The sequence below is a fragment of the Siphateles boraxobius genome, unplaced genomic scaffold (genome assembly GCF_051911475.1).
Source record: "Siphateles boraxobius isolate OS27281-9 unplaced genomic scaffold, OSU_SipBor_1 35, whole genome shotgun sequence".
Taxonomy (NCBI): domain Eukaryota; kingdom Metazoa; phylum Chordata; class Actinopteri; order Cypriniformes; family Leuciscidae; genus Siphateles; species Siphateles boraxobius.
The window spans coordinates 6685472-6713179 of NW_027508975.1; the positions used below are offsets into that span (position 1 = coordinate 6685472).

The 27708-nt window shown below is 36.0% G+C and overlaps 1 protein-coding gene across 2 annotated transcripts in view; it reads left to right on the forward strand.

The window, feature by feature from the left end:
• Positions 1–27708, forward strand: part of csmd2 (CUB and Sushi multiple domains 2) — a 364863-nt gene that overhangs the window by 186262 nt on the left and 150893 nt on the right. For both annotated transcript variants that reach the window (XM_077196124.1, XM_077196123.1), the window contains 6 exons: positions 2182–2259; positions 4814–4901; positions 9410–9534; positions 14728–14849; positions 21808–21911; positions 22651–22763. In XM_077196124.1, the coding sequence (XP_077052239.1) occupies positions 2182–2259; positions 4814–4901; positions 9410–9534; positions 14728–14849; positions 21808–21911; positions 22651–22763 (630 nt within the window). The remainder of the gene's footprint in view (positions 1–2181; positions 2260–4813; positions 4902–9409; positions 9535–14727; positions 14850–21807; positions 21912–22650; positions 22764–27708) is intronic.

The window sequence follows — 27708 nt, forward strand, 5'->3', positions numbered from 1 at the left end:
TTGCTCAAAAATACAAGAAAATTAAAAAATGTAATTTATTCCTGTAATGGTAAAGCAGAATTACTCCAGTCTTCAGTGTCAAATGATCCTTCATAAATCAATCTTATATGCTGATTTGCTGCTCAAGAAACATTTCTTATTATTATCAATTTTGAAAACATTTTTTTATTAAAAAAAAAAATCCAGGATTATTTAATGAATGTTCAAAAGAACAGCATTTATTTGAAATACAAATATTTTGATATATTATAAATTTAATGCATTCTTGCTGATAAAAAGCTAGTGTACTTTATCTAATATCAAAAATAATTTACATTAGAGCATGAGTTGTGTTAATATATTTTACCATCCATTTCATCCATTACAATCCATTTCAACATCCCCCCCAACCCCCCAACCCCCACACACACCTCCCCCAACTGGTGCAAAAAACCTAAAAAGGTGTAGAGATTCACTGTAACTGCTTGCTATCTGTAGTCGTCATGTGCCCTGCAGAGTTTTCCCCTGTCTGCAGTTAGAATTAAAGTCAAATTATTTGAATCATCTTGGTTAAGTGTTAAGTCAGTTAAAGGTCATGAATACCCCAAACACCTGACACATAGACACACACACACAGAGATACACACACAGCAGCTGTGCTACTGGCGCACTCTCATCACACTGTCAAGTTCAAAGGTCACTACTCAAAGGAGATGAGCAGAGGAACGGGATTAGTCAGCTCAGCTACGGGAACCAAAGACGGAATCCGCAGGAATTTCACCTCCTCCATAAGCAGATCAGAGTGATGGGATGGGATTACAGGACTGGAGTTTGATAAATAAATACTTTGAGTATCAGGAAGAGAGAAAGGGAGTTAAGCTCTTAATTAGATTTTCCACTGACCTTTCTCCTTTTATTTTGCCTCCCTTCCTCTCTCCAACCTTTGAAACGCTCTGCAATGAGTAACATCCAATGAGAAGACACTGTAATTAGCTTCATCACAATAATTTTCAAACTCCATCAAAGATTAGGTATGGAGAGACAGGTTTATATATATATATATATATATATATATATATATATAGAGAGAGAGAGAGAGAGAGAGAGAGAGAGAGAGAGAGAGAGAGAGAGAGAGAGAGCGTGATTTTTTTTCCCAAACCACTTCAGCGGAAATCCCGCCCTGCAGCCGATTCTAAAGTTTTCATTGGTCATGTCAATCACTGTACTGATTGCCTACACCAAACACTGATCCCTAAACCTACCCGTCACTGTAACCTAAACCAATGAAATCGGCTGCAGGGCGGGATTTCCGCTGAAGTGGTTTGGGAAAAAAAATCACGCAGAGAGAGAGAGAGAGAGAGAGAGAGAGATTTTTTAAGATTTATATATTTTATGAGATTTTTTTTTTACAGGTTGCATTACTTTGATTTAAAAATGTAAGACAGTTTTACTTTTTTGTGAGTTTATCTGTTTTACGTTGTACAGCACAATGTGTATATTCTGCAGATCTGGTGCTGGATGCATCAGCTCTGCATAAATTATAACTTAGCCTAGTTTTGACATAAAGGGGCACTAAGGCTGCATTCACATTACATGGTTCAAGTGACCCAATTTCACATTTTTTCCTCCCATGTGGCATAGATCGAATATGACCCACGAACTTGTAAGCAGGAAAAACTATTTATTTTTGCTATTCCATTGGCAAAAAAAATAAAAAAATAACATTATATACTGAAATGAGACACTTCCCCTTTAGGGTAGTTGCAAATGTAATTGAATCAATATGCTCTATTTTAATTGATCTTTTTGCTATTCGATTTTGCTAAAACAGCTGATTGCTGATAGCTGATGACCTTCTCCATTACAAAATGCTTACCCAAATGCTGATTTTCTATCGAGCATTTAAGTCCTGAATCTTTAAAACAATACAACAGAAAACAATGCCTGCATGTGTCTGTGCGTATGAATGCATGCTGGCATTTATTTTGTCGCTTTTTCAACAAACATGCTGAGCTTTGTTCACACACAATAGGCTTTTTTGCAGAAGTATGACAGCTTATTTGAAAGACTGTAATTGTAATTACAACGCGGTTCATGATTTGTAATGCCTAGCAAGCATCTGGCCTCTGATTATAGTTTTTTCATCTTTTCCTTATCCTTCCTGCTCTCAAATAAGCATGTTATAATGCTTTTGACTTTCAGTGAAGAAGATGACAGAGCTGAAGTCCAGAGGGGTGAAGATGCTGCCAAGTAAAGACAACCACAGCAAGATATCAGTTTGTAAGCCAACCTCTTCATGTACAAGAAGGACGTTTTCCTAAATCAATATTGCGTTTACATTCATGCACTTGGCTGATGCTTTTATCCAAAGCGACTTGCATTTTGAACCTATGACCTTGACGTTGCAAATCTTGGCAAATCTCAATTTATGAATAATTGTATTTAATTGTAACTATGTAGAACATTCATCTTAAAGTATATACATATTAAATTGATCAAAAGTGACAGTAAATATTCTATTTCTATTTCTGTTTGAAATAAATGCTCCAATGCACCAAATAAACATGTTAGAATAATTGTGTGCCACACATCATGTGACACTGAAGACTAGCTATCACATGAGTAAATTACTTAATTTTAAACTGTAATAATATTTCAGAATATTATACAGAATAGTATTTTTATATTGTATTTGTGATAAAAATGCAGCCTTGTTGAGCATGAGAGACTTTCAAAAATATAGAATTATATATTTAATAAGAATGTTGATTCAGGAATGTGTCCTATTTACTGTATGTTGTTTATATGAAGCATGAGTGAATGGAAAGGAAACATTCACAAATCTGAATTCTGAAACCTTACAATATATAATCATTTAAAGCCAAAGCTTTCTAAATGTTTCCATATTAATTTTAAGGGTTTAAACCAACCAAATTGTAAGAGCACACAACCTTGAACATTAACGTCATCTTTATTCTACGCTATGTCAATTGGAAACAAATGGAGATATTTTTCTCCCTAAGACCAGAAGGGAGGGAAAGCCTACTTTCACTTCTTCAACCTGCTTTCTTCTGTTATGCCATCTTTATTTACATTTCTATTACCTCTGCATCATTGTGAGAAAATGTCAGCCTGCTCATTGAGGGTGTCATCTGGGATCTCAATACCGTCACCGTGGCCGGCAGTGTCTCAACGGCAGCGCTGACAAGCTTGGCCTTTTGTCCCACATCAATATGCATGAGGGCCGGCACCCAGGCGCACCTCGGCCAATCAACATGTGTCACTTCAGGTTTTCCCTCCACTTTCTTCTCCAGCCTCATAGCCACCTATTGCAGAAGCCGAGGCTACTGCCCAACCTCTTTGACCTCGCGTGTCATTTCCACTTCCTGTAGGGCTGGATGACTTCAGCTTGTTTGATGCCAAGGAAAATTTTGTACTCACATAATGATGTCTGAAAATATCTTGGCATTCTTGGGAGGACTGATTGATTCTTTTGTTCATTCAATAAACCTCTTGAGCAGGCTGTGTAGACAGTAGAATACATTTACAGATGGCCTTGCTCTCTTTACAAGGTACATTCACGATGATCTTCAGACCAACTGCACAATTGCAAGTGTGATACCGCTTTTATGCAACAGTTTAGTAAACCAGATATTAATGTTGAGCACCTTACATTTTAAATACAATTTGGCCATTATTTATGTTCTTTTATCTCTGTTCCGACAAAAGTAGGGTAAGATGGGAGAAAGTGACCCCTATGAAAAGTGTGCGTTTAAATAAAGCAAGTACAGGATGATGATGCTTCTTTCAGTATATTATAAAGAGTCATAGATGGAAGAATGTGCTAATTTAGTTATTATTGCACAACATTGAAAACTGTGAAAGAGGGGCATTTTGCTCTGCTACTGGGGTTGGATGACCCACTACCTGGTTCAAGAAGCCTCTTCAAGAAGAGTTTAAAAAAAAAAAAAAAAATATTTTTTAAAGAAGACCTATTATGCTTTTTTATATGTTAATGTTGCAGTTTGAGCATGAAAAAGGTCCGCAAAGTTACAAAGTCCACTCTATAACTCTCTCATTCTCTCAGTGCGCACTGTTTATGAACTCCCTGAAATGCCTACATTGTAGTCTTGAGTTTTCTTTCGGGAACGTAGACTTCAAAGTAGTCCTCATTTAAATAATTCCCACCCAGGCATATGCAAAATAAAGGGGGTGAGGCCTGGTTGATAATATTTTAATATTTGTATTACTTGTAAAATGTTTAAAACAATGTCACAACTATAAAATATTTTATGTAAATGTATGGATATGTTAAGATTAGTTAAATAATGATAAATCAACTTACGTTCAAATCTCTTAAAATCTGAATTACACTTAATAATTATATGAGTTATGCATTGGGCTATATTTTAAATTGAAGGGATGTTAGAAAACCAATAAACTATGAATGCAGATTGAATAATTCTACTCAGTTGTCCTCAATTGGGTTATGATGAACAATACATATGTTTGAAATATGCATCTAATTCATAGAATAACTCCATGACTGAATTATAATAAAATTAAATATTAAAAATACCAGCAACACTGGGGGCAAAGAGTTTAACTTGAACCTTTCCCTATAAAATTCAATCACTACTTCACTGTACTAAAAAAAGAAACTCACAAATGATGAGTAAAAATTATTAAAAGAAGCAAAATCATTCTATGCATGTGTTGATATTTGATGACATACATGGTCATAAAGAAATGAAAGGTGGTGGAGGGGAACATTATACCTTATACCTTCCCTACTATTTAACCAACTTTTTCCCACCTTTTTTGTATTTTGCAGTATCTCAGATGGGGGTGGCTCAAGGACACAACATGTGCCCAGATCCAGGAATCCCAGAGAGGGGCAAAAGAAAAGGCTCTGATTTCAGGTGAGAAATGAGTTTATGGATTACTTATTAAAATAGTCCACTGAGAGGACAGAGGAGAAAGGAAAGAGGTGTGCAGTTAATTTAGTGTTTGTAATGCCAGGATGATGAATAGCAAGAGATGCAGGAGGTGGGCGCCTGTTTAATTTCTCATTGGCCTTTTAATTCTCGGAGCTCAGGGAGGATATTTGATCAGCATCAACATGGGTTGTGGGTTCCCAAAGGTCAGAGAGAGAGAGAGAGAGAGAGAGGGAGAGAGAGGGAGAGGGAGAGGGAGAGGGAGAGAGAGAGAGAGAGAGAGAGAGAGAGAGAGAGAGAGAGAGAGAGAGAGAGAGAGAGAGAGAGAGAGAGAGAGAGAGAGAGAGAGAGAGAGAGAGAGAGAGAGAGATTAAAACATTAATATGGCCAAGTTGTATTTATATAAAAGGTAATATCTATCTATATATCTACAGGTCCTTCTCAAAAAATTAGCATATTGTGATAAAGTTCATTATTTTCCATAATGTAATGATAAAAATGTAACTTTCATATATTTTAGATTCATTGCACACCAACTGAAATTTTTCAGGTATTTTATTGTTTTAATACTGATGATTTTGGCATACAGCTCATGAAAACCCAAAATTCCACAGACACAGAAAGAAATTTCTGAACAAATAGGATGTTCCCAGAGTGCTGTATCAAGGCACCTCAGTGGGAAGTCTGTGGGAAGGAAAAAGTGTGGCAAAAAATGCTGCACAACGAGAATAGGTGACCGGACCCTGAGGAAGATTGTGGAGAAGGACCGATTCCAGACCTTGGGGGACCTGCGGAAGCAGTGGACTGAGTCTGGAGTAGAAACATCCAGAGCCACCGTGCACAGGCATGTGCAGGAAATGGGCTACAGGTGCCGCATTCCCCAGGTCAAGCCACTTTTGAACCAGAAACAGCGGCAGAAGCACCTGACCTGGGCTACAGAGAAGCACCACTGGACTGTTGCTCAGTGGTCCAAAGTACTTTTTTCGGATGAAAGCAAATTTTGCATGTCATTCGGAAATCAAGGTGCCAGAGTCTGGAGGAAGACTGGGGAGAAGGAAATGCCAAAATGCCTGAAGTCCAGTGTCAAGTACCCACAGTCAGTGATGGTCTGGTGTGCCATGTCAGCTGCTGGTGTTGGTCCACTGTGTTTTATCAAGGGCAGGGCCAATGCAGCTAGCTATCAGGAGATTTTGGAGCACCTCATGCTTCCATCTGCTGAAAAGCTTTATGGAGATGAAGATTTCATTTTTCAGCACGACCTGGCACCTCACCTCTTCTCGTTGTGCAGCGTTTTTTGCCACACTATTTCCTTCCCACAGACTTCCCACTGAGGTGCCTTGATACAGCACTCTGGGAACAGCCTATTTGTTCAGAAATTTCTTTCTGTGTCTTACCCTCTTGCTTGAAGGTGTAAATGATGGCCTTCTGGACAGCAGTCAGGTCGGCAGTCTTACCCATGATTGCGGTTTTGAGTAATGAAACAGGCTGGGAGTTTTTAAAAGCCTCAGGAATCTTTTGCAGGTGTTTAGAGTTAATTAGTTGATTCATATGATTAGGTCAATAGCTCGTTTAGAGACCCTTTTCATGATATGCTAATTTTTTGAGATAGGAATTTTGGGTTTTCATGAGCTGTATGCCAAAATCATCAGTATTAAAACAATAAAAGACCTGAAATATTTCAGTTGGTGTGCAATGAATCTAAAATATATGAAAGTTTAATTTTTATCATTACATTATGGAAAATAATGAACTTTATCACAATATGCTAATTTTTTGAGAAGGACCTGTATTCTTTCTATCTTATGTATCTATCTTTATCTATCTATCTATCTATCTATCTATCTATCTATCTATCTATCTATCTATCTATCTATCTATCTATCTATCTATCTATCTATCTATCTATCTATCTATCTATCTATCTATCTCAGATTCATGGTTTATAAAAAACGTTTGCTAACAACTGATATTTGTGCTGTTGTTTTCCTAGTAAAGTAAAATTGTCACTTTCTTGAGGATTATGTCATTAACAATTAGGGTTTAGTTGAAGGGATATTGCAAAAGATTTAAAGAAATAGTCCATCCAAAAATGAAAATGTGATAATCAATTATTCACTGTCATGCTGTTCCGAACCTGTATGACTGACTTTCTTCTGTGGAACTTAAAGAAGATATGTTGGTAACCAAACAGCTTCGATTCCCATTCACTTCCATTGTATGGACAAAAACTACAATGGAAGTCAATGGGAACCGAAACGGTTTGCTTACCAGCATTCTTCAAAATATCTTTTTTTATGTTCCACAGATGAAAGAAAGGCATGCAGGTTTGGAACGACATGAGGGTGAACAAATGATGACAGAATTTCCATTTTTGAATGGACTATCCCTTTTAACTGATCAATATTTAGGAGAATATACAGAGGAAAATATATATATATATATATATACATTGATTAAATTAAAACAATATTTCCAAGACAACATTTTATAGATAAAGAAAAGCACATGGAATATGTGAGATGTTGGGAAATGGCAAAATGGCAACATTTTTCTTAACCAAATTGGTAAAATTATTTAAACTTTATTGACTTAATTGTGATTTTCTGATGACTGAAAACAAGCTATATGATGTCCATCTGGAAGAGTTTGTTTTATTTAATATATTAAGACATGAAGGGGACTTGAAATCCATAGGAATGACGTAGTAACGAAGTGAAATGTGAACCATCGTTTATGATCGAAAAAGAGAACAGAGAGGCAATGAGATTGAAAATGAGACAGAGGTCCGGACCTATTTAATTGAGTGGGGACAGAGCTATAGTTGTGTCATTTCCAGGCACAGTGCTGCTACAGAGAGCCCTGCGGTGCAAGTTAGGCTGTCAGCGTCCTCCCGCAGGGTGAATGGCAGCGCCCTAGAGGATTCTAACACAGACAAATGGGGACAATCCGTTTTACACTCACTAGCTCTCAGGGCAATCGCAGCGGGGAAGTGAAAGACAATCGAAACTTTTTTACTGGAATGTTCTTAGCTCCGGCTACCTGAGAACCCGTTCATCAGCGGCTAGTTAATGGAAGAGGCACAGTGATGCGCACATCACAGCTCACATGTGAGAGTTTGGGAGCTGCTGTGAAGAGCTTGAGTCATCTGACATCAGCACTTTGCACAGTTGGAAAAGAATCCAGGGAAACGATCAATGATATTGTTCTCCTCTCCTTAAGTTGTAGACTTACAAGGCTTGTTAGACTTATTAGGGTCATATATGTAATAGGGTTGCCCCCTAATAGTAGAGTAAATGTTATTCAACGAGAAGAGGATTAGTCGACCACATTTTAATTAATCGGTTAGTCGCAGAAAAAAAAGAAAAGAAAAAAACCTCCACAGGAATTGGCGAAGTCATGCAGTCTGACGGACAGGTCCTTAACACAGCTGGTCCATGTGGTAATTATGTGGGGCAGGAAATCCAAACGTTCGCCTTTCATTTAAATTATGTAAGTAGTAGCTTAACGTTAGCCACTTTACATGGCTGCTAGCTCTAACATTCATTTGAACCTAGATAAATGTGTGCTAATATAAGGCACATATCCAAGTGTTCTTCCTAAAGCTAAATTAGTACACCGACATGTTCACCTCAACGTGCATTTCACACATCCTCTACATGTGGAGATGAGACTCAACATCGTCAACTTCAGCTTTACCGCCGACATTGACTAGTTTATTAATAAATTATTAAAATGTTCAGACAGTCTCCTTTCTGTTTTTTCCATCATGTTCGTAATCATTACTTTTGCTAGTGTCGCTGTGGCAAGTTTCATGCGTGGGCTTTAGCGCTATATTTGAAAAGCTCATTATTATTATATAGTATTTTTCTGTAATGTATAACAATTGTAGCAATGTTAGATATAATATTTGTTCTCTGCCCTGAAACTCAAAACATTTTTTGATGCCCCCCAGTATATATTTAAGTTATTAAATTATTATCATAAACATATGATAAGTATAATGTATAATTGCTTAAATGAACGACTGCTAGTCGACTATAAAACCTTACTGGTCGACTAGTTGCGGACAGCCTTAATGTGTAATGGAATTGATCTAATTCATCATTTTTACCATTCTGCAGCCAAAAATGTGTGTACAATGACTGATAAACTGCATAATTGATCTTAATCCCTGGCCACCAATCTCATGTGCTAGTTTTATGTCTTTCGTAGGACTCTGCACTCACTTTCTTTCTCACAAAATACAATAATTTCAACTCATATCAATATTTCATGTCCATTTATTTATTTGCTTAGTAGCTGTGTAATAAGTAGGATAATGTGTGGCGGCCAGTCATTATCACAAAATAAACGTCCACATCAGGGGCCTGATTACCCGGTTGGGATTTATTTTGCCATAATGGCCGTCTGACTGTACAGAATGTCCATAATGCATAATTTATACTTGTGTGGGTTGTTATTCTTGCAAAATAATAATCAGTTTCTTCTTGCAGGCGTGGTTCTACTGTGCACTTTTCTTGTGATGAAGGATACGAGCTTCAGGGGTCTAAAAGCATCACCTGCCTGCGAGTGACCGACAGTTACGTTGGATGGAGTGATGACCGGCCTATCTGTAGAGGTATGTCTCTTTTTGAAAGCATCTGCTATTTTCCCCCACCAAATATTACGTAAGCCAAAATATTTTATTGTTCAAAAGTAATAAAAAAAAAAATGTGTGTGTGTGTGTGTGTGTGTGTGTGTGTGTATGTATGTATGTATGTATATATGTATATACTTTTATTTTCTCACAGTTTGATGTTGGCACTTAACTGATTTGGCTACCAAGTGAAATTTTGCATTTACACACACAGTCACACACACACTTTTTCTACTCCCTTTTAAAAGGTTGTAAGCCATTTTATTTTGTATCAAAACTGCATGCATGATTATATGGTAACATCCATTTTATTACTTACATTTAGCATTGCTTATTTCCTAATGTCCACTATACCATATCAGAACAAACTAGAATCTCTGTACTAAATAAACAAATGTAAATTTACTTATCCATGTGCTCTAACAATGTCTCAAGCCATACTAACACAAAACATATTTATCACAGCAGATTTAAGGCCATTTGTTTAATAAATAGCTGAATTATTTGAAATCTCAGTGTATCTCTGCAGAGTTAAAGAGCCTTGATTAATGACCTGACAATGAAAGAGGACAATGAGGGAAAAAAGCGAGAGATGAGAGAGGAAATGGAGAGGATGACAACAGATCTCTAAAACAGATTTCCTAAGGAGGAAGAGATAGTATCGCTCAGCCAGTAATCAGCTTATTTATCCTCACCAGGCTCCGATTAATTACTTTATTGAGCCTTACTTAATTTCTGACTTTGATTGGCTAGGACAGCCCCCAGGACTTGATTCCTGCTGCAGCTGTCACATCCCTAGAGAGATGCTGTCCACCATGCTGCCACCTTTGCCATAGACCGTAAATTGAAGTGCGAGTCTGCCATTTAGTTCTCTGGTACCAACCCCATGCATCTTAACTACATGCACTTAAAGCCTGTCAGTGGTATGGTACCTTAAGAAAATATACAATGGGGTCCAAAACTTATTCCAAAATATATATTTTATTATAATTTTAAAAATATTATTGATATACTATATAAAAACACTTACAGCAATAACTGTTTGAACGTTTGGGGTCAGTACGTTTTTTTTTCTGGGGGGGGGTTGTTGGGGATTTAAAGAAAGGAATGATTTTATTCACCAAGGATGCATTCAATTGATAACATGTGACAGTAAAGACTTATAGAATGTCTTAAAAGATTTGTATTTGTTTTTTGAGCACCATGTCATCATATTAGAATAGTTTATGAAGAAACATGGGATACCGAAGACTTGGGTAATTATGCTGAAATTTCAGCTTTGTCATCACAGGAATAAATAATTACAATAAAAAAGAAATAAAACAAAACAGTGTAGTAATTGAAAATATTTGATTAAAAAAAAAATATACTTACAATCTTACCGACACCAAACTTTTGAACAGTGGGGTGTGTGTTCACTGATTTTTATTATAAATGTTATTTTTATTTTATTTTATATTATATTTAAATCTTTAAATGAACAAACACAGACTTTTGGACCCCACTTCACAGTATGCAATGCATGTGTGTTTTGTCAGTATGAACTAACGTATTACCAAAGAAAAAAGAAAAAAAAAACATATGTATCTACTTATAATAGGATAAAAAATTATTTAGTTGAGATGTAATAATTGAATATATTATTTAAAACATTCAGACTGTCCTATAGGATGCTAGCACAGCTTCTCTTACTGTAGCTCTACACCAACACACTCACACACACAAAGCTTTGGTTATACCTGCTCCCTTCTCCTTCATATCGATTAATTTCTATTGTGCTGCTCTGCCAGCTGTGGACTATTAGTCTTGCATTAGAGTTACATATCCCTTCTCCAACACCACCAATGGCCTTTGCCACATCGGACCCCTCAGGCTTGACAATCTTCGGGAGAAAGTTAGTTGGACAGCTTTGTGATGAATTGCACCAGTTGCCTTTGTTTTTGATTATTTAACGATCAGTTTTTGGCACATCGGTGTGAGCTTGTGGCAAGAGGGGAAATGGACCTGGAATTGGGAAACTGTCGGAATCACCAGATGGACCAAGTTCCCTTATCAGCCCCATTACTCATGTGAAAAGGGTTGATATTTAGCTATTGCTCCCCGGAACCAGTTTTTTCATCACTTGCTCCTTTTCACAACTAATGTAGAGAATGATTATTTGTCTTGTTTCATTGATTTAACACTCTAAATGCCAGGCCATTAATTCAAAAACGGTACATTTTAATTGCATGCTTCGGGAAAATCTGAATCATAAGAATAATTGGTAATGGCGCCACAGAAAAAGCATTCATAAATCCTTGTCGTTAAATACATAAATACAAGCATAAAACGCTCAATAATAATAGTGTGTCCTTGAGGTTTTCTCTCTCTCTGTATATGCAGAAAGGATTTTTTTTCATTATTTGCAGTATTTAAAAGGATCTAGGACTCACACGAGATCTATAAAATACAAATGTGACTTTTTTATTGAATATTTAGGAATAAAATCAAGCTTTAAACCTTAATAGAAATTGAAATACACCACATATCATGAAAAATATGTTGCGTTTCTGTTGTATTTAGTTGTTTTATTGGATATTTAGAAATAAAATCAAGTTTCAGACCTTAATAGAATCTGAAATATACCACATCATGACAAATGAGTTGCATTTGTAGAAAACTGAAGTCTTAGCAGCTGTTTAATGTTGATTGGAGTTCCAGTGGCTTAAAGTAACTTTTTGGAATGAAGTGCTGCCATTTTCAAAAATCAAAGTAAACTCCCCTAAGTTTCATTTCCTCATTATGGTCTGCCATAGGCTTTACATCTGCAACTCTTGAAATGTGTATTGAGAAATCCAGGGTTTTGGAACTGTTGGCTTGAATCTAATCTGATTGAATTCAGCATGAACAAGGGGAACTTGAAATGAATACCTTTTTGCAGTACTGCCCTTACAACTCAAATGCATCTGGACTGTTTCACAGCTGAGCCCCTGCTAATAGATATCTTCTAATAATAGCATGATTAGTATGTTGGAGAATATGAGTTTGAGTTTCAAACTTGATACATTTCACTAACATTTAAGTTCCCTGGGACCACATCCCAGAATTTTCATTGTAAGTTTTATTTTTATTACCATAAACTAACATTTCCAAAACTTTGCAAGTGTTTTTTTTTTTTGGCATGACAACCTGCTTAGAACTTATAGAAGTTTAACTAATGGCTATTTTTGTTTTATTTTTTTATAACCATTAACTAACCTTTCTAGAACTTTGCATAAACCTTTTATGTGAACATCTAATAACAACTTAGAATTGTATGTAATGTTTATTGATGTAATGGCTACTATTCAACATATAAATATTCATGTTGCAGGGAGTTTATGTAAAAACCTAAAACAAACATAAACGGGACATGAATGTGTGTTATTAGCAAACTTGAACTTTAAAGCAGAAACCTTCAGACAACACGCATTATGTTGTGAAGGTGAAAATTTGGATCAACCGGCCCAGATGTTAATTAACTTTCCAAAGTCAGCCCACCTTAAAGTGCTTGTCAGCCCACCTTAAAGTGTTTAAGGAAACTTGTGTGTGTGTGTGTGTGTGTGTGTGTGTGTGTGTGTGTGTGTGTGTGTGTGTGTGTGTGTGTGTGTGTGTGTGTGTGTGTGTGTGTGTGTGTGTGTGTGTGTGTTTGTGTGTGTGTGTGTGTGTGTGTGTTTGTGTGTGTGTGTGTGTGTGTATGTGTGTGTGTGTGTATGTGTGTGTGTGTTAGGGGAGGCCCTGAGGAGCTCACCTCAGACATAGCTCATTAAAAGCTCCAGCTGGTCCCAGACCTCCAGAAACATTCATTTAGTGCAAACACACTGGCTGTGCCCTTCTTTCTCATTAGACATCGAGTGCCTTCATTCAAGGAGGCATTTAAAGTCCTCCTGGAGGCCACGAGAGTGCCGCAAAAGACTTTTAACTCAGACAAGTCACAGAAAAGTCAATGGTAAGGTCACTGAACATTCAGTTCACATGCCAGTCCAATCAAAACCAACAACCCAAGATAGATAATTTCTGGTAATTTTAACAATAATCAAGTTCAAAATATTGACTGCAGCTGAGGGGTACGCCTTCATACGTGTGCTTTTTTAATAATTTAAAGTTTTGTTACATTTCATCAGCCTGGAGGCCTGTCACAACCATTGATACATGATTTCTAGAAAAAAAACAGTTTTGACCTGCGAGTCTGACTGTTGAACTCAACATTGGGGTACGTGCTGTGGTCTGAGTAGTGAATTAAGTGTCTGCGGTCCTGTTGCTTTTCTTTTTAGGTTTTCACTTCAGACTGATTTTGTGGAATTGAAATGTGCTTCACTAGTTCTTTAGGCACTCATATTTCAAATAAACTGAAATAATTTTTGGTTGAAACATTAAAATGATTAACTGGAAATAAATAACTAAAAATGAAAATGAAATGACATTAAAAATATTATCAAACCAAAATTGACATGAAAACTAAAAATATAGAAAATTCTAAATGATAAAACTAATGCCAACTAAAATAACACTAATCACTAACTGCAGACAATATTTTATTTTTATTTTTTTATTTTGAATTTATTTATTCAAGGATAGCCTCTTGAGATGCAGCATCTCATTTTCAAGAGGGTCCTATTACATGTGTGATTACATAGAAATTATAATTATTTTCAGTCTAAATTTTCTATCTGAGGATATTTCATAAGATGAAAACCACCTTGAAGTCAAAATTATTATAAATATTTAACATTACAGTACATATTATTTTTTGTATCTGATTGAGAGGAACACATCTGTACCAACATTTGTTACATCTAAACATATTTAAAAAATGAATCCAAAAAATAATTCCTCTGTAGATACTTTTTTTGTAGCTGGTTTTATACCATGTTTGAATAATCAGTTACTTTCAATATAATGCAATAACATGTATATATATATATATATATATATATATATATATATAGAGAGAGAGAGAGAGAGAGAGAGAGAGAGAGAGAGAGAGAGAGAATATATTTCTATTCCATTGTCAAGAGAACTGTTACTGTTATTACTGATATTGTCTCCTTTCTTTCACCTCGAAAGCCTCAAATCTTTCATAGATGAGATTTTCTTTCTCTCTATGAAGTCAAACTGCACGATTTGCTCCAACATGCTTTGTCTCTTTTCTTTCAGCTCCTATGTGTGGTGGTCAGCTCCGGGGCCCTAGCGGCATCATCACCTCCCCAAATTTCCCAGTACAATATGACAACAATGCCAACTGTACCTGGATCATCACAGCTTCTGACCCTTCCAAGGTGAATGCTTCCGAAAGTGTGTTCGTATGAATTCGCAGCACACTGCCCAAACATGGCTTCACGCTTGCAATATTAGAAAAAATAATTTGCAATGAAATAATATTTACGCCCAGACAGAATCCACAGAGACTTTTGTGCACCTTTTCTGTGCTAATTTGGTGGGGAAATCTGATTTAAACTTCTGCTTTAGCGTTTAAAAGTTTGGGGTCTGTATTTTTTCTTTTTCTAGAATAAGTCTCCTATGCAGACCCAGGCCGCATTTATTTGATTAAAAATACAGTCAAACTAAACTTTTTTAATATAATTTAAAATAACTGTTTTCTAATTTAATGTATTTTATACATCTAATTATTGTGATGGCAAAGCTGATTTTTTAGTACCCATTACTCATCTCTGGATGTTTACTACAGTCTTCAGTGTCACATGATCCTTAAGAAATAATGTTAATATGCTGATTTTGTGCTCAGTAAACTATTATTTTCAATGTTGAAAACAGTTTTTCAACATTGAAGCCACACATGTATATGCTACCCAATATTTTTACGTTTTTTTCTGGAAACCGTAATTCATGTTTTTCAGGAATCTTTGCTGAATTTATTTGCAATATTACATTATAAATGTATTTACTGACACTTTTGAACAATTGAATATGTCCCTTTTTTTATTTTAGGTTGAATCTTACCTACCCCAAACATTTAAGCTGGTGTATATGGAGCTATTCTTACTGGAATCTGAAAGCATTATCAAATTAACTAAAATATTCAATAAGCCAACACACAGTGGGACAGCTTTATCAATTTTAGGTAGCTTTCTGAGTGCACTGTTTCTATGTGGGCCTGCTAATAACTGCAGGTTGCAAGGAAAAGGATACACATATATTGAGAAATGATGTGCAATATCTAGATATCTAGACTCATAAAAAATGAAACATTGGCGATTATATTAAAGGAGAATGAAAGATAAAGAACACTACATTGAGTGGCTACCACAGGAGAGACAAAACTGCGGCGCTCTGTGTCATGACTTTGGCGTCGAGTTCAAGGCCATTTTCTTACTCGCTTGCCAGATTTTCTTTATCTAGGTTCAAATAAATGGCTTATCAAATCTCTCCCCTCATCACCATAACTCAGTTGGGAGAGAAGGGGAGCAAGAGATGGAGGGCAAATGGAATGGGGTGGAGCGACTCTATCAGTGCCCCCTGCTTTTTCTCTGCCGCCCAGTGCACTATTTCATCCTGTGTGTAAAGGACAGTTCTGCTTCACACTGTCACGGCTGGAGAGCGGGGCACAGATGAAGATGGAACATTGCTGTTTTTTGCTCTTTACAACCGTAATGACATTCTATTTTCGTTCTGGCACAATAGTACCCGGAGAAGACGTGAGGTTAGCTGTGAGAATGAGGCAGAACTGGGGCCGTATGAAATGTACCTGACAATGAGCTTTTGATTTCGCTGCAGCTGGTTTGGTGCCCGAGCCAAAGATTCTCCCAGAGCCCGGCAGCTGTTAAAGCCTTTAGCATCACAGTTACTGGAGTTTGACATCATTTAGTATTTGATGATCCATAATGAATATTTGAAAGTGAAGTGTGTGTGTGTGTGTGTATATATATATATATATATATATATATATATATATATATATACTGTCAGGTCCTTCTCAAAAAATTAGCATATTGTGATAAAGTTCATTATTTTCCAAAATGTAATGATAAAAATTTAACTTTCATATATTTTAGATTCATTGCACACCAACTGAAATATTTCAGGTCTTTTATTGTTTTAATACTGATGATTTTGGCATACAGCTCATGAAAACCCAAAATTCCGATCTAAAAAAAATAGCATATTTCATCCGACCAATAAAAGAAGTGTTTTTAATACAAAAAAAGTCAACCTTTAAATAATTATGTTCAGTTATGCACTCAATACTTGGTCGGGAATCCTTTTGCAGAAATGACTGCTTCAATGCGGCGTGGCATGGAGGCAATCAGCCTGTGGCACTGCTGAGGTGTTATGGAGGCCCAGGATGCTTCGATAGCGGCCTTAAGCTCATCCAGAGTGTTGGGTCTTGCGTCTCTCAACTTTCTCTTCACAATATCCCACAGATTCTCTATGGGGTTCAGGTCAGGAGAGTTGGCAGGCCAATTGAGCACAGTAATACCATGGTCAGTAAACCATTTACCAGTGGTTTTGGCACTGTGAGCAGGTGCCAGGTCGTGCTGAAAAATGAAATCTTCATCTCCATAAAGCTTTTCAGCAGATGGAAGCATGAAGTGCTCCAAAATCTCCTGATAGCTAGCTGCATTGGCCCTGCCCTTGATAAAATACAGTGGACCAACACCAGCAGCTGACATGGCACACCAGACCATCACTGACTGTGGGTACTTGACACTGGACCTCAGGCATTTTGGCATTTCCTTCTCCCCAGTCTTCCTCCAGACTCTGGCACCTTGATTTCTGAATGACATGCAAAATTTGCTTTCATCCGAAAAAAGTACTTTGGACCACTGAGCAACAGTCCAGTGCTGCTTCTCTGTTGCCCAGGTCAGGCGCTTCTGCCGCTGTTTCTGGTTCAAAAGTGGCTTGACCTGGGGAATGCGGCACCTGTAGCCCATTTCCTGCACATGCCTGTGCACGGTGGCTCTGGATGTTTCTACTCCAGACTCAGTCCACTGCTTCCGCAGGTCCCCCAAGGTCTGGAATCGGTCCTTCTCCACAATCTTCCTCAGGGTCCGGTTCTCGTTGTGCAGCGTTTTTTGCCACACTTTTTCCTTCCCACAGACTTCCCACTGAGGTGCCTTGATACAGCACTCTGGGAACAGCCTATTTGTTCAGAAATTTCTTTCTGTGTCTTACCCTCTTGCTTGAGGGTGTCAATGATGGCCTTCTGGACAGCAGTCAGGTCGGCAGTCTTACCCATGATTGTGGTTTTGAGAAACAGGCTGGGAGTTTTTAAAAGCCTCAGGAATCTTTTGCAGGTGTTTAGAGTTAATTAGTTGATTCAGATGATTAGGTTAATAGCTCGTTTAGAGACCCTTTTCATGATATGCTAATTTTTTTGAGATTTGAGATTTTTTGGGTTTTCATGAGCTGTATGCCAACATCATCAGTTTTAAAACAATAAAAGACCTGAAATATTTCAGTTGGTGTGCAATGAATCTAAAATATATGAAAGTTTAATTTTATCATTACATTATGGAAAATAATGAACTTTATCACAATATGCTAATTTTTTGAGAAGGACCTGTATATACTGTACACACACTGCCGTTCAAAAGTTTGGGATCGGTAATATTTTCAATGTTTTTAAAATAAGTCTCTTCTGCTCAGCAAGGCTGCATTTATTTGATTAAATACAAAAATAAAAAGAGTAATATAGTTAAATATGACCATTTAAAATATCTGTTTTCTATGTGAATATATAGTACAGTGTAATTTATTCCTGTGATCAAAGTTGAATTTTCAGCATCATTACTCCAGTCTTCAGTGTCACATGATCCTTCAGAAATCATTCTAATATGATGAGTTGATGCTCAAGAAACATTTCTCATTATCATCAATGTTAAAAACAGTCATTTACATTTTTATGTCAGGATTCTTTGATGAATAGAAAGTTCAAAAGAACAGCATTTATCTGAAATACAATATTTTGTAACATTAAACAAAAAAGTGTTAATGTGAGGAGACAACTATACAAGTAAGCCATTTGTAGAATGAGTGTTAACACAGTGGCTCTGTGGTGCTGTCATAACATTGATTTGTTTGTTGAAGTGGCAAGACAATTAAACTTCTAGATCAGTCGATGAAGTGAGGTTGAGTTGGTACCACATACTATTTGGCAAGGGATATACCAGTGTGTCTGAACATTGGTAAATTCCTTAGAATACACTTGCTGCATCCGAAATCGAATACTTCCCTACTTATATAGTATGTGAAAAAAAGTATGCCAACAGAGCAGTGTGTCAGAATACATAGTATTTGAAAAATAGTTGGCAAAAACTACACCGGATGACCTACTAATTCCACCATGATTCTGAAGTGCGCATTCGATGGACACTTTACTGTCCCATGAGTCCATAGGAGAGGAGTTGTGAATGGTGGTGAATCGACACAACTGACGCTGTAGGTCACATGACATTGATAACATGGCGGATGTAAAAATTGAATTCATACTACACACAATCATATTATATATAACATACTTTTTTAATGGTTGCAAAGTAGGTTTCACATCACATATAGTACCTACTATAGCCAACAGGGTGCAATTTCAGATGCAGCTGCTATATTGCTGTCACCAATGGGACTTTAGGAGAACTTTTGGGATTCTTTACAGATGCCAAACCTTTGCTAATATTTAGCTTTTTGGGTATTAGCCTTATATTATTAAATATTCAAACTTGTTCTTCGTTATATGAAATTCACATTTTATTGTATAGTTTATTTTTGGCACATCAGACTGAACGTTATGCTGTTATTTAATTTTTTATTTAGGTTACATATCATGCTTACTGTGCTATGCAAATAAGTCTTAGCAAGACAACAGACCGTGTCATTTATTTCCAAACATGTTAAAGATCGAACTTACAGCCAAAATGCAATTGAACACGATAAATGACATAGAGTGGACAAATTAAATAAGCTAGTGAGAGAAACCAAAGGAAATGGGACCCCTGTAATGACATTTGGTTAACAGTGTGATATGTCTAATCATCCGAAACGAAGTTACATCCTGAAGTTCAGGAGGAGCCAAGTTTTTAATGCCTCAGTACCATATTCCCCGGAGCTACAGTTAAAGATCCTCTTGCTACTCAAAGATCTCCATTCTATTTATGTCAACCGTGGTGCCTAATGACGAGTGCTGGAAAATGAACTTGGAACTAAAGAATGAGGGAAAACAGATATAACTCTGCAGGGAAATGCAGCATGTGGAACCGCACCGGGCTGAATCCCCCGCTCACAGACAAACATTAGCTCAGAGTCTAGACACTGTTTCTGCCTCAGATGGAGGGATCCCCAGAAGGCATCATAATAGAGAATAAGTTGTTCATGAGAAGACATGGCTGATTGCTTTTGTTGTCCTCTTCATTTTTTAATTATCAGTCTTCCTTTTGTTCCGTGCGCTATCGTCATCCAGCGGGCTGGTATTATCAGCTACTCCACTTCTGTAGGGACTTCCTTTTTGACAAAAAGCTTCACTCCTCCAACAAGACCCGCTCCCTGCTTTGTAGTCTTGAGCATTATCGCTCTCAGCTGCGAGACCATATTCACCATGCCTTTTGTCTGAAAGCCTCAGTGATTTATCCCTATTCATTTAGTGGTGTTTTTGTGCTTTTATTTGGATGGTTTAAGTTATCCTCTTCTCTCTAACATTCAAAAAGGTTGTATTTTATTTTATTTTTCAAACTATTCCAGATATGCTGTGAAGGAGCTGCACTATGGTACACGCATCAGCTCAGCTGGCTTTGCTCACTGGGGTATTGAGACTGTTAATATCAAGAAAAATGTTGCACTCTTCTTACCCATCTACTGGAGAAAGTGGGATTAATTCTGACACTCTCATCAAAAAGAAATAAGCTAAATGTAATGCATCTAATTATACTGCTGGATATAAACTCTCAACTGTGATTAGAATAAAGTGTTTATTAAATAATGTAATAAAATTATATATGACTTCTAAAAAAGTGCTCCATTCCATATTTTGAGAATACATTAACAAACAGACATAAATAAATTATAGTAATAATCATCGTAATTTTTCAACCCCCCCCCTCATAATATTTGCAATAGTTTTTTTTTTTTTTACATTTGGAGACAAAAAATGCTTCTTTTAATAGTTCATTTGTTAATTTTAGCCAAATGATTTAAATTTGATGCTATGCCTTATTTGTTCTCGAGAAGGTGTTAGTACGTAGTGATGGTCACGTTTGATTGGCTTGCTGGGAGCAGCATTTGCATCATAATCCCTCAATGAGTCAGCTGAGGATTGCCCGGCCCACAGCGCTGTCAGTCATGATCATACACACTGTTTCTGTAATGCTACACGGTGGGATACAGGTGAGGTGGGCAGCACACCATCCGTTAAGGGGGTGAATTGAGAAAAAGAAAGGTTTAGAGGAGGTAAAAGAGGAGGAAATCTTGTTCACTGGTGGTGTGACCTATCAGACTGGTGGCACTCTACCCATGGCACTCTTTGTTGTGGAGTGTGTTTACCATAGGACAGGATGCAATTTGCATTTATATAAGCTTTTTCATTAGGAGTTATTCTCAGAGCACTCCAAAAACATTATGAATTTGGTGGAAATGTGGCAGCCAATTTGAAATGGGAAGCTAGACGGCAAATTTTGTTTATTTTATTCATATTTGTTTTGCAGTATTCCTTTTTCTGTGTATGAGTAATAAACCTTCATATTTAATTGCTCATCTTTCGATAACTCTTACTTTTCTCCTTTTGTATAAGAAATTCTGCAGTCTTGTTTTCATCTTGGAGAAGAATGAGAAATAGGCACATTTTACTCTTCATTTTCACAAATCATTTTTATAAATTCTTTCTTTGTTTTCTTCTACAACTGCTGTGAGATTTTCTTTTCTGTCAACTAGTGTGAGAATTATCTGAGAATTACTGATTTCAAAAATAGTTTGAAATGTCTGGTGTAATAACTGTAGTGTTTCTATCAATCAATCAATCAATCAATCTATCTATCTATCTATCTATCTATCTATCTATCTATCTATCTATCTATCTATCTATCTATCTATCTATCTATCTATCTATCTATCTATCATCCATCTAGTTACACACTGATTTAAAAATGTTTTAAGTATACTGGAATAGTATTTTCTTGTAGAATTAGATCTAATATGTATATTTTTTTTATGTTTGGAAAATGAGAATTGTACTGCTTCACTACTGTTCTTACCAGGCTTAGAAATCTGACTCGGATTCTTCACTGTGTGCAGGTGATCAAGCTGAATTTTGAGGAGTTTGACTTGGAGCGAGGCTACGACACTCTAACCGTGGGTGACGGCGCTGTAATCGGCGATCAGCGAACAGTCTTTCATGTGTGAGTACTTTTGTTCATCTTTTGCTTTCTTCTCCATCCTCTCTCCAACTCCTCCCAAGCCCGTGTCTCCCACTCTTTAACTCTCCTCTCTGTGTGTATAAACCTCCTCCCCATCTTCTTTCATCTCTACTTGTCCTCTCTTCCTTCAACCCCTCCGTTCTCTCCTCCTCTGCCGTTTCTTCCTTTAGCCTCCCTCTATTTCATCTCGTTTCATCACCCCTCTGAGCAGAACTGTATAGCAAAAATACCCCACGCTTTATTGTCAATCACTATGAGTCTCAATGTTAGAACAAGATCACTCCTGCTGCAAAAAGCGCATCACACGTCGATGCCCCATAATGCAGATTTGCACACCAGATGCTCCGGAAACGTTGCTGAGTGTGTTGTTATTAATTGTGCTGAAATTTACGGTCTTCATAAAGTTTTATCGATGCCGTTTTATGTGCGCTCTCTGGCTGGGGTGTACAAGTGCTTGTGTTCCTTTTGAATGGCCCTGTGTCCCTGGACGCTTTCTCTTTGGTTACTCCGAGTCCCCTGATGGTCTAATGTGCTTCATTAGCAGGTCTCATAAGCCCTTATGCACCCATTCCACAGATCCCTGAAGGATAGTGCCGGGGGAATTGGGGAATTATCAATGTTCTCTGAGATGTGTCAAATGATACAGTACGTATTGAAAGTGAAGAATCACTGTTTTATTATTATGTTTCATAATGTCTGTCTCTCTTATTTTGATATGAAGGTTGTCTGGGACTACAACTCCAGATCTGGTGGTCAGTACCAGCCATCAGATGTGGCTCAATTTTAAAACGGATGACACGAGTGGCTCCCTGGGCTTTAAGGTTTCTTATGAAGGTAATTAGAGGAAACTTTTCTAAACTATAATGTAAAGCTAAGATATAATTATAATTATGTTATTGTTATTATTCATATTTTAATAATAATGTTATAATAATTATACTGATGCTATTGTTATTACTAATATTTTTAAAATTAGTATTAGTTATCTTTTTTAGTTTTTGTTCTTTATTATTTGTTTTAGTTTTAATTTTCATTTATTTTAATCATGATAGTAATTTTTGTTATTATGTTGTTATTACTTTTTTAACATGTTTAGTATTAGTATGAGTTATCTTATTTATTAGTTTAATTCTTAATTATAATTTTTGTTTTGTATTTTATTTGTTTTAATAATAATGATAAATTATTATTATTATTTAATTAAACGTTCCTTGATTTGTACATATTCAGGACTTTATCTCAACAAATATTAATAAATCTGATTTAATGTGGTTGTTTAGTATATCATATATATATCACATTCTCATATTAGTTATTATTACGCATTTAAGTCGATATGAAAGGAACCAATTGACATCCCTGATTAAAACATCTGCAGATTACCTTAAAACATGTCAAATAGCTTTGGAGGGCTGTGACTGTACATTTGGGGATTCTCAATAGAGTATGCTCAGTTGAAGCATCTTACCGTATTGTCACTGCAGTGATGATCTTTCTCTGTAGAATCTCTGTATCGCCAGATCCTCGAGCAATCCCAAGTGTGTCATTCTCAAAACCGGTTCAAACACCTTTTATAAAGACCCAGATAACAGACCTCTCATTAGCCAGCTGTACATATGCGTGTTATTCAAAGAAACCGCATAGCTTTCCTTACCCTTTCACTGTATATGAAGAAATACAACATGAAATTAAATTATATTATATTATATTATATAGTTATAATATATAATATAATTACAGTCGTGTTAAGATGAAATATAACTTCTTAATATGCTTATATGAGAGCAGAGAAATTACTTTTTGTGTATGTGTGGTTTCAGTTGTTCCTTTTTCATAAATTTTTGGTGAGTTCACAAGTTTTGGTGAATTATGATTTGTCTGTGAAAACGTTCGTGAGTGAGACCCATTGTTTGTTTGTTTTTTCTTCACCATAAGCAATTATGTCTCCTATGATCAGATGGGTGGACATGCAAATCCTTTGAATACTTATTTGTTCTTACTTTGTTCATGATTGCATGTAATGTTCATGTCGAACTAGACATGTTATAATGATGTCATTGGAAGAAGTTCACATACAAATAGCTGGTCAAATCTTGGACCATATGATTTCCTTTGAGCAAATTTCTCAATTTTCTTCTAGCTTTCAGCTACGTGACACTCTCTTGGGGTATCTGCTGAGAGTACAGGAACTGCGTGTTCTTTTTTAAAAAAATTCCTTTTACTTTCTATTTCTCGCTTCACCATTCTACCTTCTGCACATGTGGCGAGGGTCATCAAAGCAGTCTGTGATCGTTTAACCTTGCTGGAATGAGGGCCATGGGAAAGGAAGGATATCATGCAAGAGCGGCTACTAATTTTCACTTTCAGAGTGTATGTCTGATTGAAAACGAGAACATCAGAGCTTTCATACTAGCCCTCTTTCAGAATTGCCCCACACATGGGGGTCTTTGGCACATTTTATAAATTGCAAACCAATATTTGCTGTCAGAGCCACAATAAGCCTCCAGGCTCCAGGTTTTTTATGCTTTTATCCACTGCAGAAGCATAAGAACGAAAGTGGAGCAGTATTCATACCCCCCAACATGATTAAAACAGTAAGAGATATTTAATGAAGTTGAGGATTCTCTTTGAACCTCTGCCTCCCCGCGTGAGGGAAATGATGCACCCATAAATTATTGCATCTAATATTTTACAATTTTCAAGCATAATTGTTCAGAAAGTCAATGCAGACAATGCTGTTTTTAAGCTAGATCCATGCATAAGTACATGATATAGTAATTAAGTAATCAAATGAATCAAAACTAATTGCATTTAAAAAAGTAATATTGTGAAAAATATGTTTACAATTTGAAAATAACGTTTATGTTTTAATATATTTTATGTAGTTTGTTCAGGGTTCCTACACAGTTTGGAAAAGTATGGAATTTGATTTGAGTAATTTCCAGGTCTGGAAAAGTATGTAAAAAACAAAGCAGAGACTATCCCAGACTAGACCAGACTATTGCCCCTATTTAGTGTTCTGTAATAGAAAATTAAGAATTTAAAGAAAATAAATGTATCATACAAGAAGTGTGTTTTCATGGCAGCTGTTCTGTGATTCTTTAGTGATTGTCAAACACGACTTCCACCTATTGCGCCACTAGTCCATTTCGAGATGTGGTTTCTTGGACGCCACCGAGTATGTGTTAAAGCAGACCTAAGCCCTTGAAATATGACATACCGCCCTAACGAAAGCCAGTTTTTAACACTTTTTTTTACAATACCAGTCTTTTTTTGAACTTTGCAAATAGGAGATCAGCCCATTTTGTGTCATGGTTTCTCCGCCACCACAGAGGATATGATAAATTGGACATTAGGCCATGACATTGGAGCAACTAAGGAAAGCCACATTCTGAGCAATTAGATCTCTATTAATTCATGAGCATCCATGCTTTAGTTTTCTTCACAGTAAGATGGCAGTGACGTTCAAAGGAAATATGTTATAGTATATGTAAAACTAGAAATTATAGTGCGTAAATATAGTAGAAAAATATAGCACGCGAAAAAATCCCGTGTGTGAATAGTTTCTCAAGGGCACGAAAAAATTTCTCGTGTGCATGCAGAAGTCTGTATTATTCTTTTTCTTAATTCATCTACAGAGATGTTTGGAAATTTGAGTCTGGAAAAATATTTATAATGTTCTTTTTATATAAAAAAAAATGAATAGGAAGCCTGATTGGATATTTGAGCATCTTTGACACTCCATTCAGAATAGAGTTCATAACTCATGACAAACACCCTGTTATAGTTATTATAATTTTTTTATGATCTGATCTAAGCCATAAAAAGAACAAGACAGACAGAAAGCAGGCATGCCAGGGGCATATCCTCTTCCGCTCTACACTGGAGGATTTACGTTTAAAATATCTTTCAATTTAAAATCTTCTCATAACTGGAGCTCCAAAGAGAAGTTGAGCCATAGTGTATTGTGTGTGTTTGCATGATATTTTACTGTTGTCTTCCTGAAGTCGGTTGAGCCTATGTAATGATGTGCAAAAATATAGTAAACAGTAGTATTGTGAAATATTATTGCAGTGTTTTCTATTTAGGGGTCCTATGTGTTTTTGGGGTCCTGGAGCATTCTGACATGCTCTAACATTTGTGCTTTTTTCAGTTATTTATAAACATGTTAATGGCAAAGGTGTAAATTCACTCTATATAGCACAAACAGGGCTACCATAATATGTTAGCAAGATGTATGTACATGTTTGTATTTTTGAGAGAATATTGTTTATGCATGGTTATTGAAAAAACTAAAACTTAAAGTCTCTGAAATAAGGCCACAAAACACATACTAAATATGTGTCCACAAGACCTTTGACTAATGGATGTTCTCGCCTAGGATTTTTGCTTCAAAATGATCTGAAAATCATCCTTCCAAATCATTCACATAAAACAATACATTGATTTAAATTTAGTAAAACACTTTTTGTTTGGAAAGGCAATATGCGAAATGGGCGTGACTCATGTATAATGGTCTGATTCACACCTGTGAAGACAAAAGACCTACTTAATGAGCCTGCATAATGAGCTTTTCACAGGTGTGTCACTGAGCCACAAGAAAGAATACAAGGACACAAGAAAAGAAATGTGTATATATACAACAAAATTGGTTCACAGTTGGAAACATCTATAAAAAATAGTATTTTTCCACTTGTATTTTTGCTTGCAAATTGTATAATATCCAAGATGAACATTTCTAGTAATTGTGTAGTTAATTCTCATACTGTATTTTCAGAAAGTTTTGGATATGTATCCTCTCCCCAAATTTGTCACTAATAAAACACAATACAAATAATTTGAAGAGAAGGCTTATATTGACATTTTAAGATTTTGTTTACATCTACCTTGTAAATATATTATTTGCTATTTTATTAAAAAGGTTACAATTACAGCAACAATTAAAATAACAATATTTCAAGTGTAATATTTCTTTGTAAAAACTAAAGTATACATTTTATCATACATATTTCAAAGTTAAGGATTCATTAGTTTGAATAAAGCCTACATTGGAACAAACACTATAATAGCATCCTAGTTGATGACTTTATTTTTGACAAAACAAACATAGCCTAATATATTTAACATTTGAGCAGAAATTGGTGAACAAAAGCTTATTCAATGTGGCAGTAGTCTATAGTTTAGGCTACAGTTAATAATCTATCCAAAAACTAGTCAACGAAATGTTGTCTTTCATATTTCTTCTGTAACATAGGCATATCGTTTGTTGTTTTTATGATAGCCTATATTAGGGCATATAAATATTAATATACAGTTTAATACGTTGCTAATACAAAGACATTTTAACGTTATTTCAACATATTTCAGTCGATTTTCACTCATCTCAGTATAGCAATAGGGTTTGGTAAAAACTGTTCAGTTCATTAATTCACACACAGACGCGATTCATATTTAAACAGTCTTTTTGCGGTTTACATACACTATGACATCGCAATTAGAACACTAATAAAAAAACTTACTTCTCAGATGGATATTTCATATTTCTTTGTAAAAACTAAAGTATACATTTTATCATACATATTTCAAAGTTAAGGATTCATTAGTTTGAATAAAGCCTACATTGAAACAAACACTATAATAGCATCCTACTTGATGACTCTATTTTTGACAAAACAAACATAGCCTAATATATAACATTTGAGCAGAAATTGGTGAACAAAAGCTTATTCGATGTGGCAGTAGCATATTTTACATTAAACAGTTAATAATCTATCCAAAA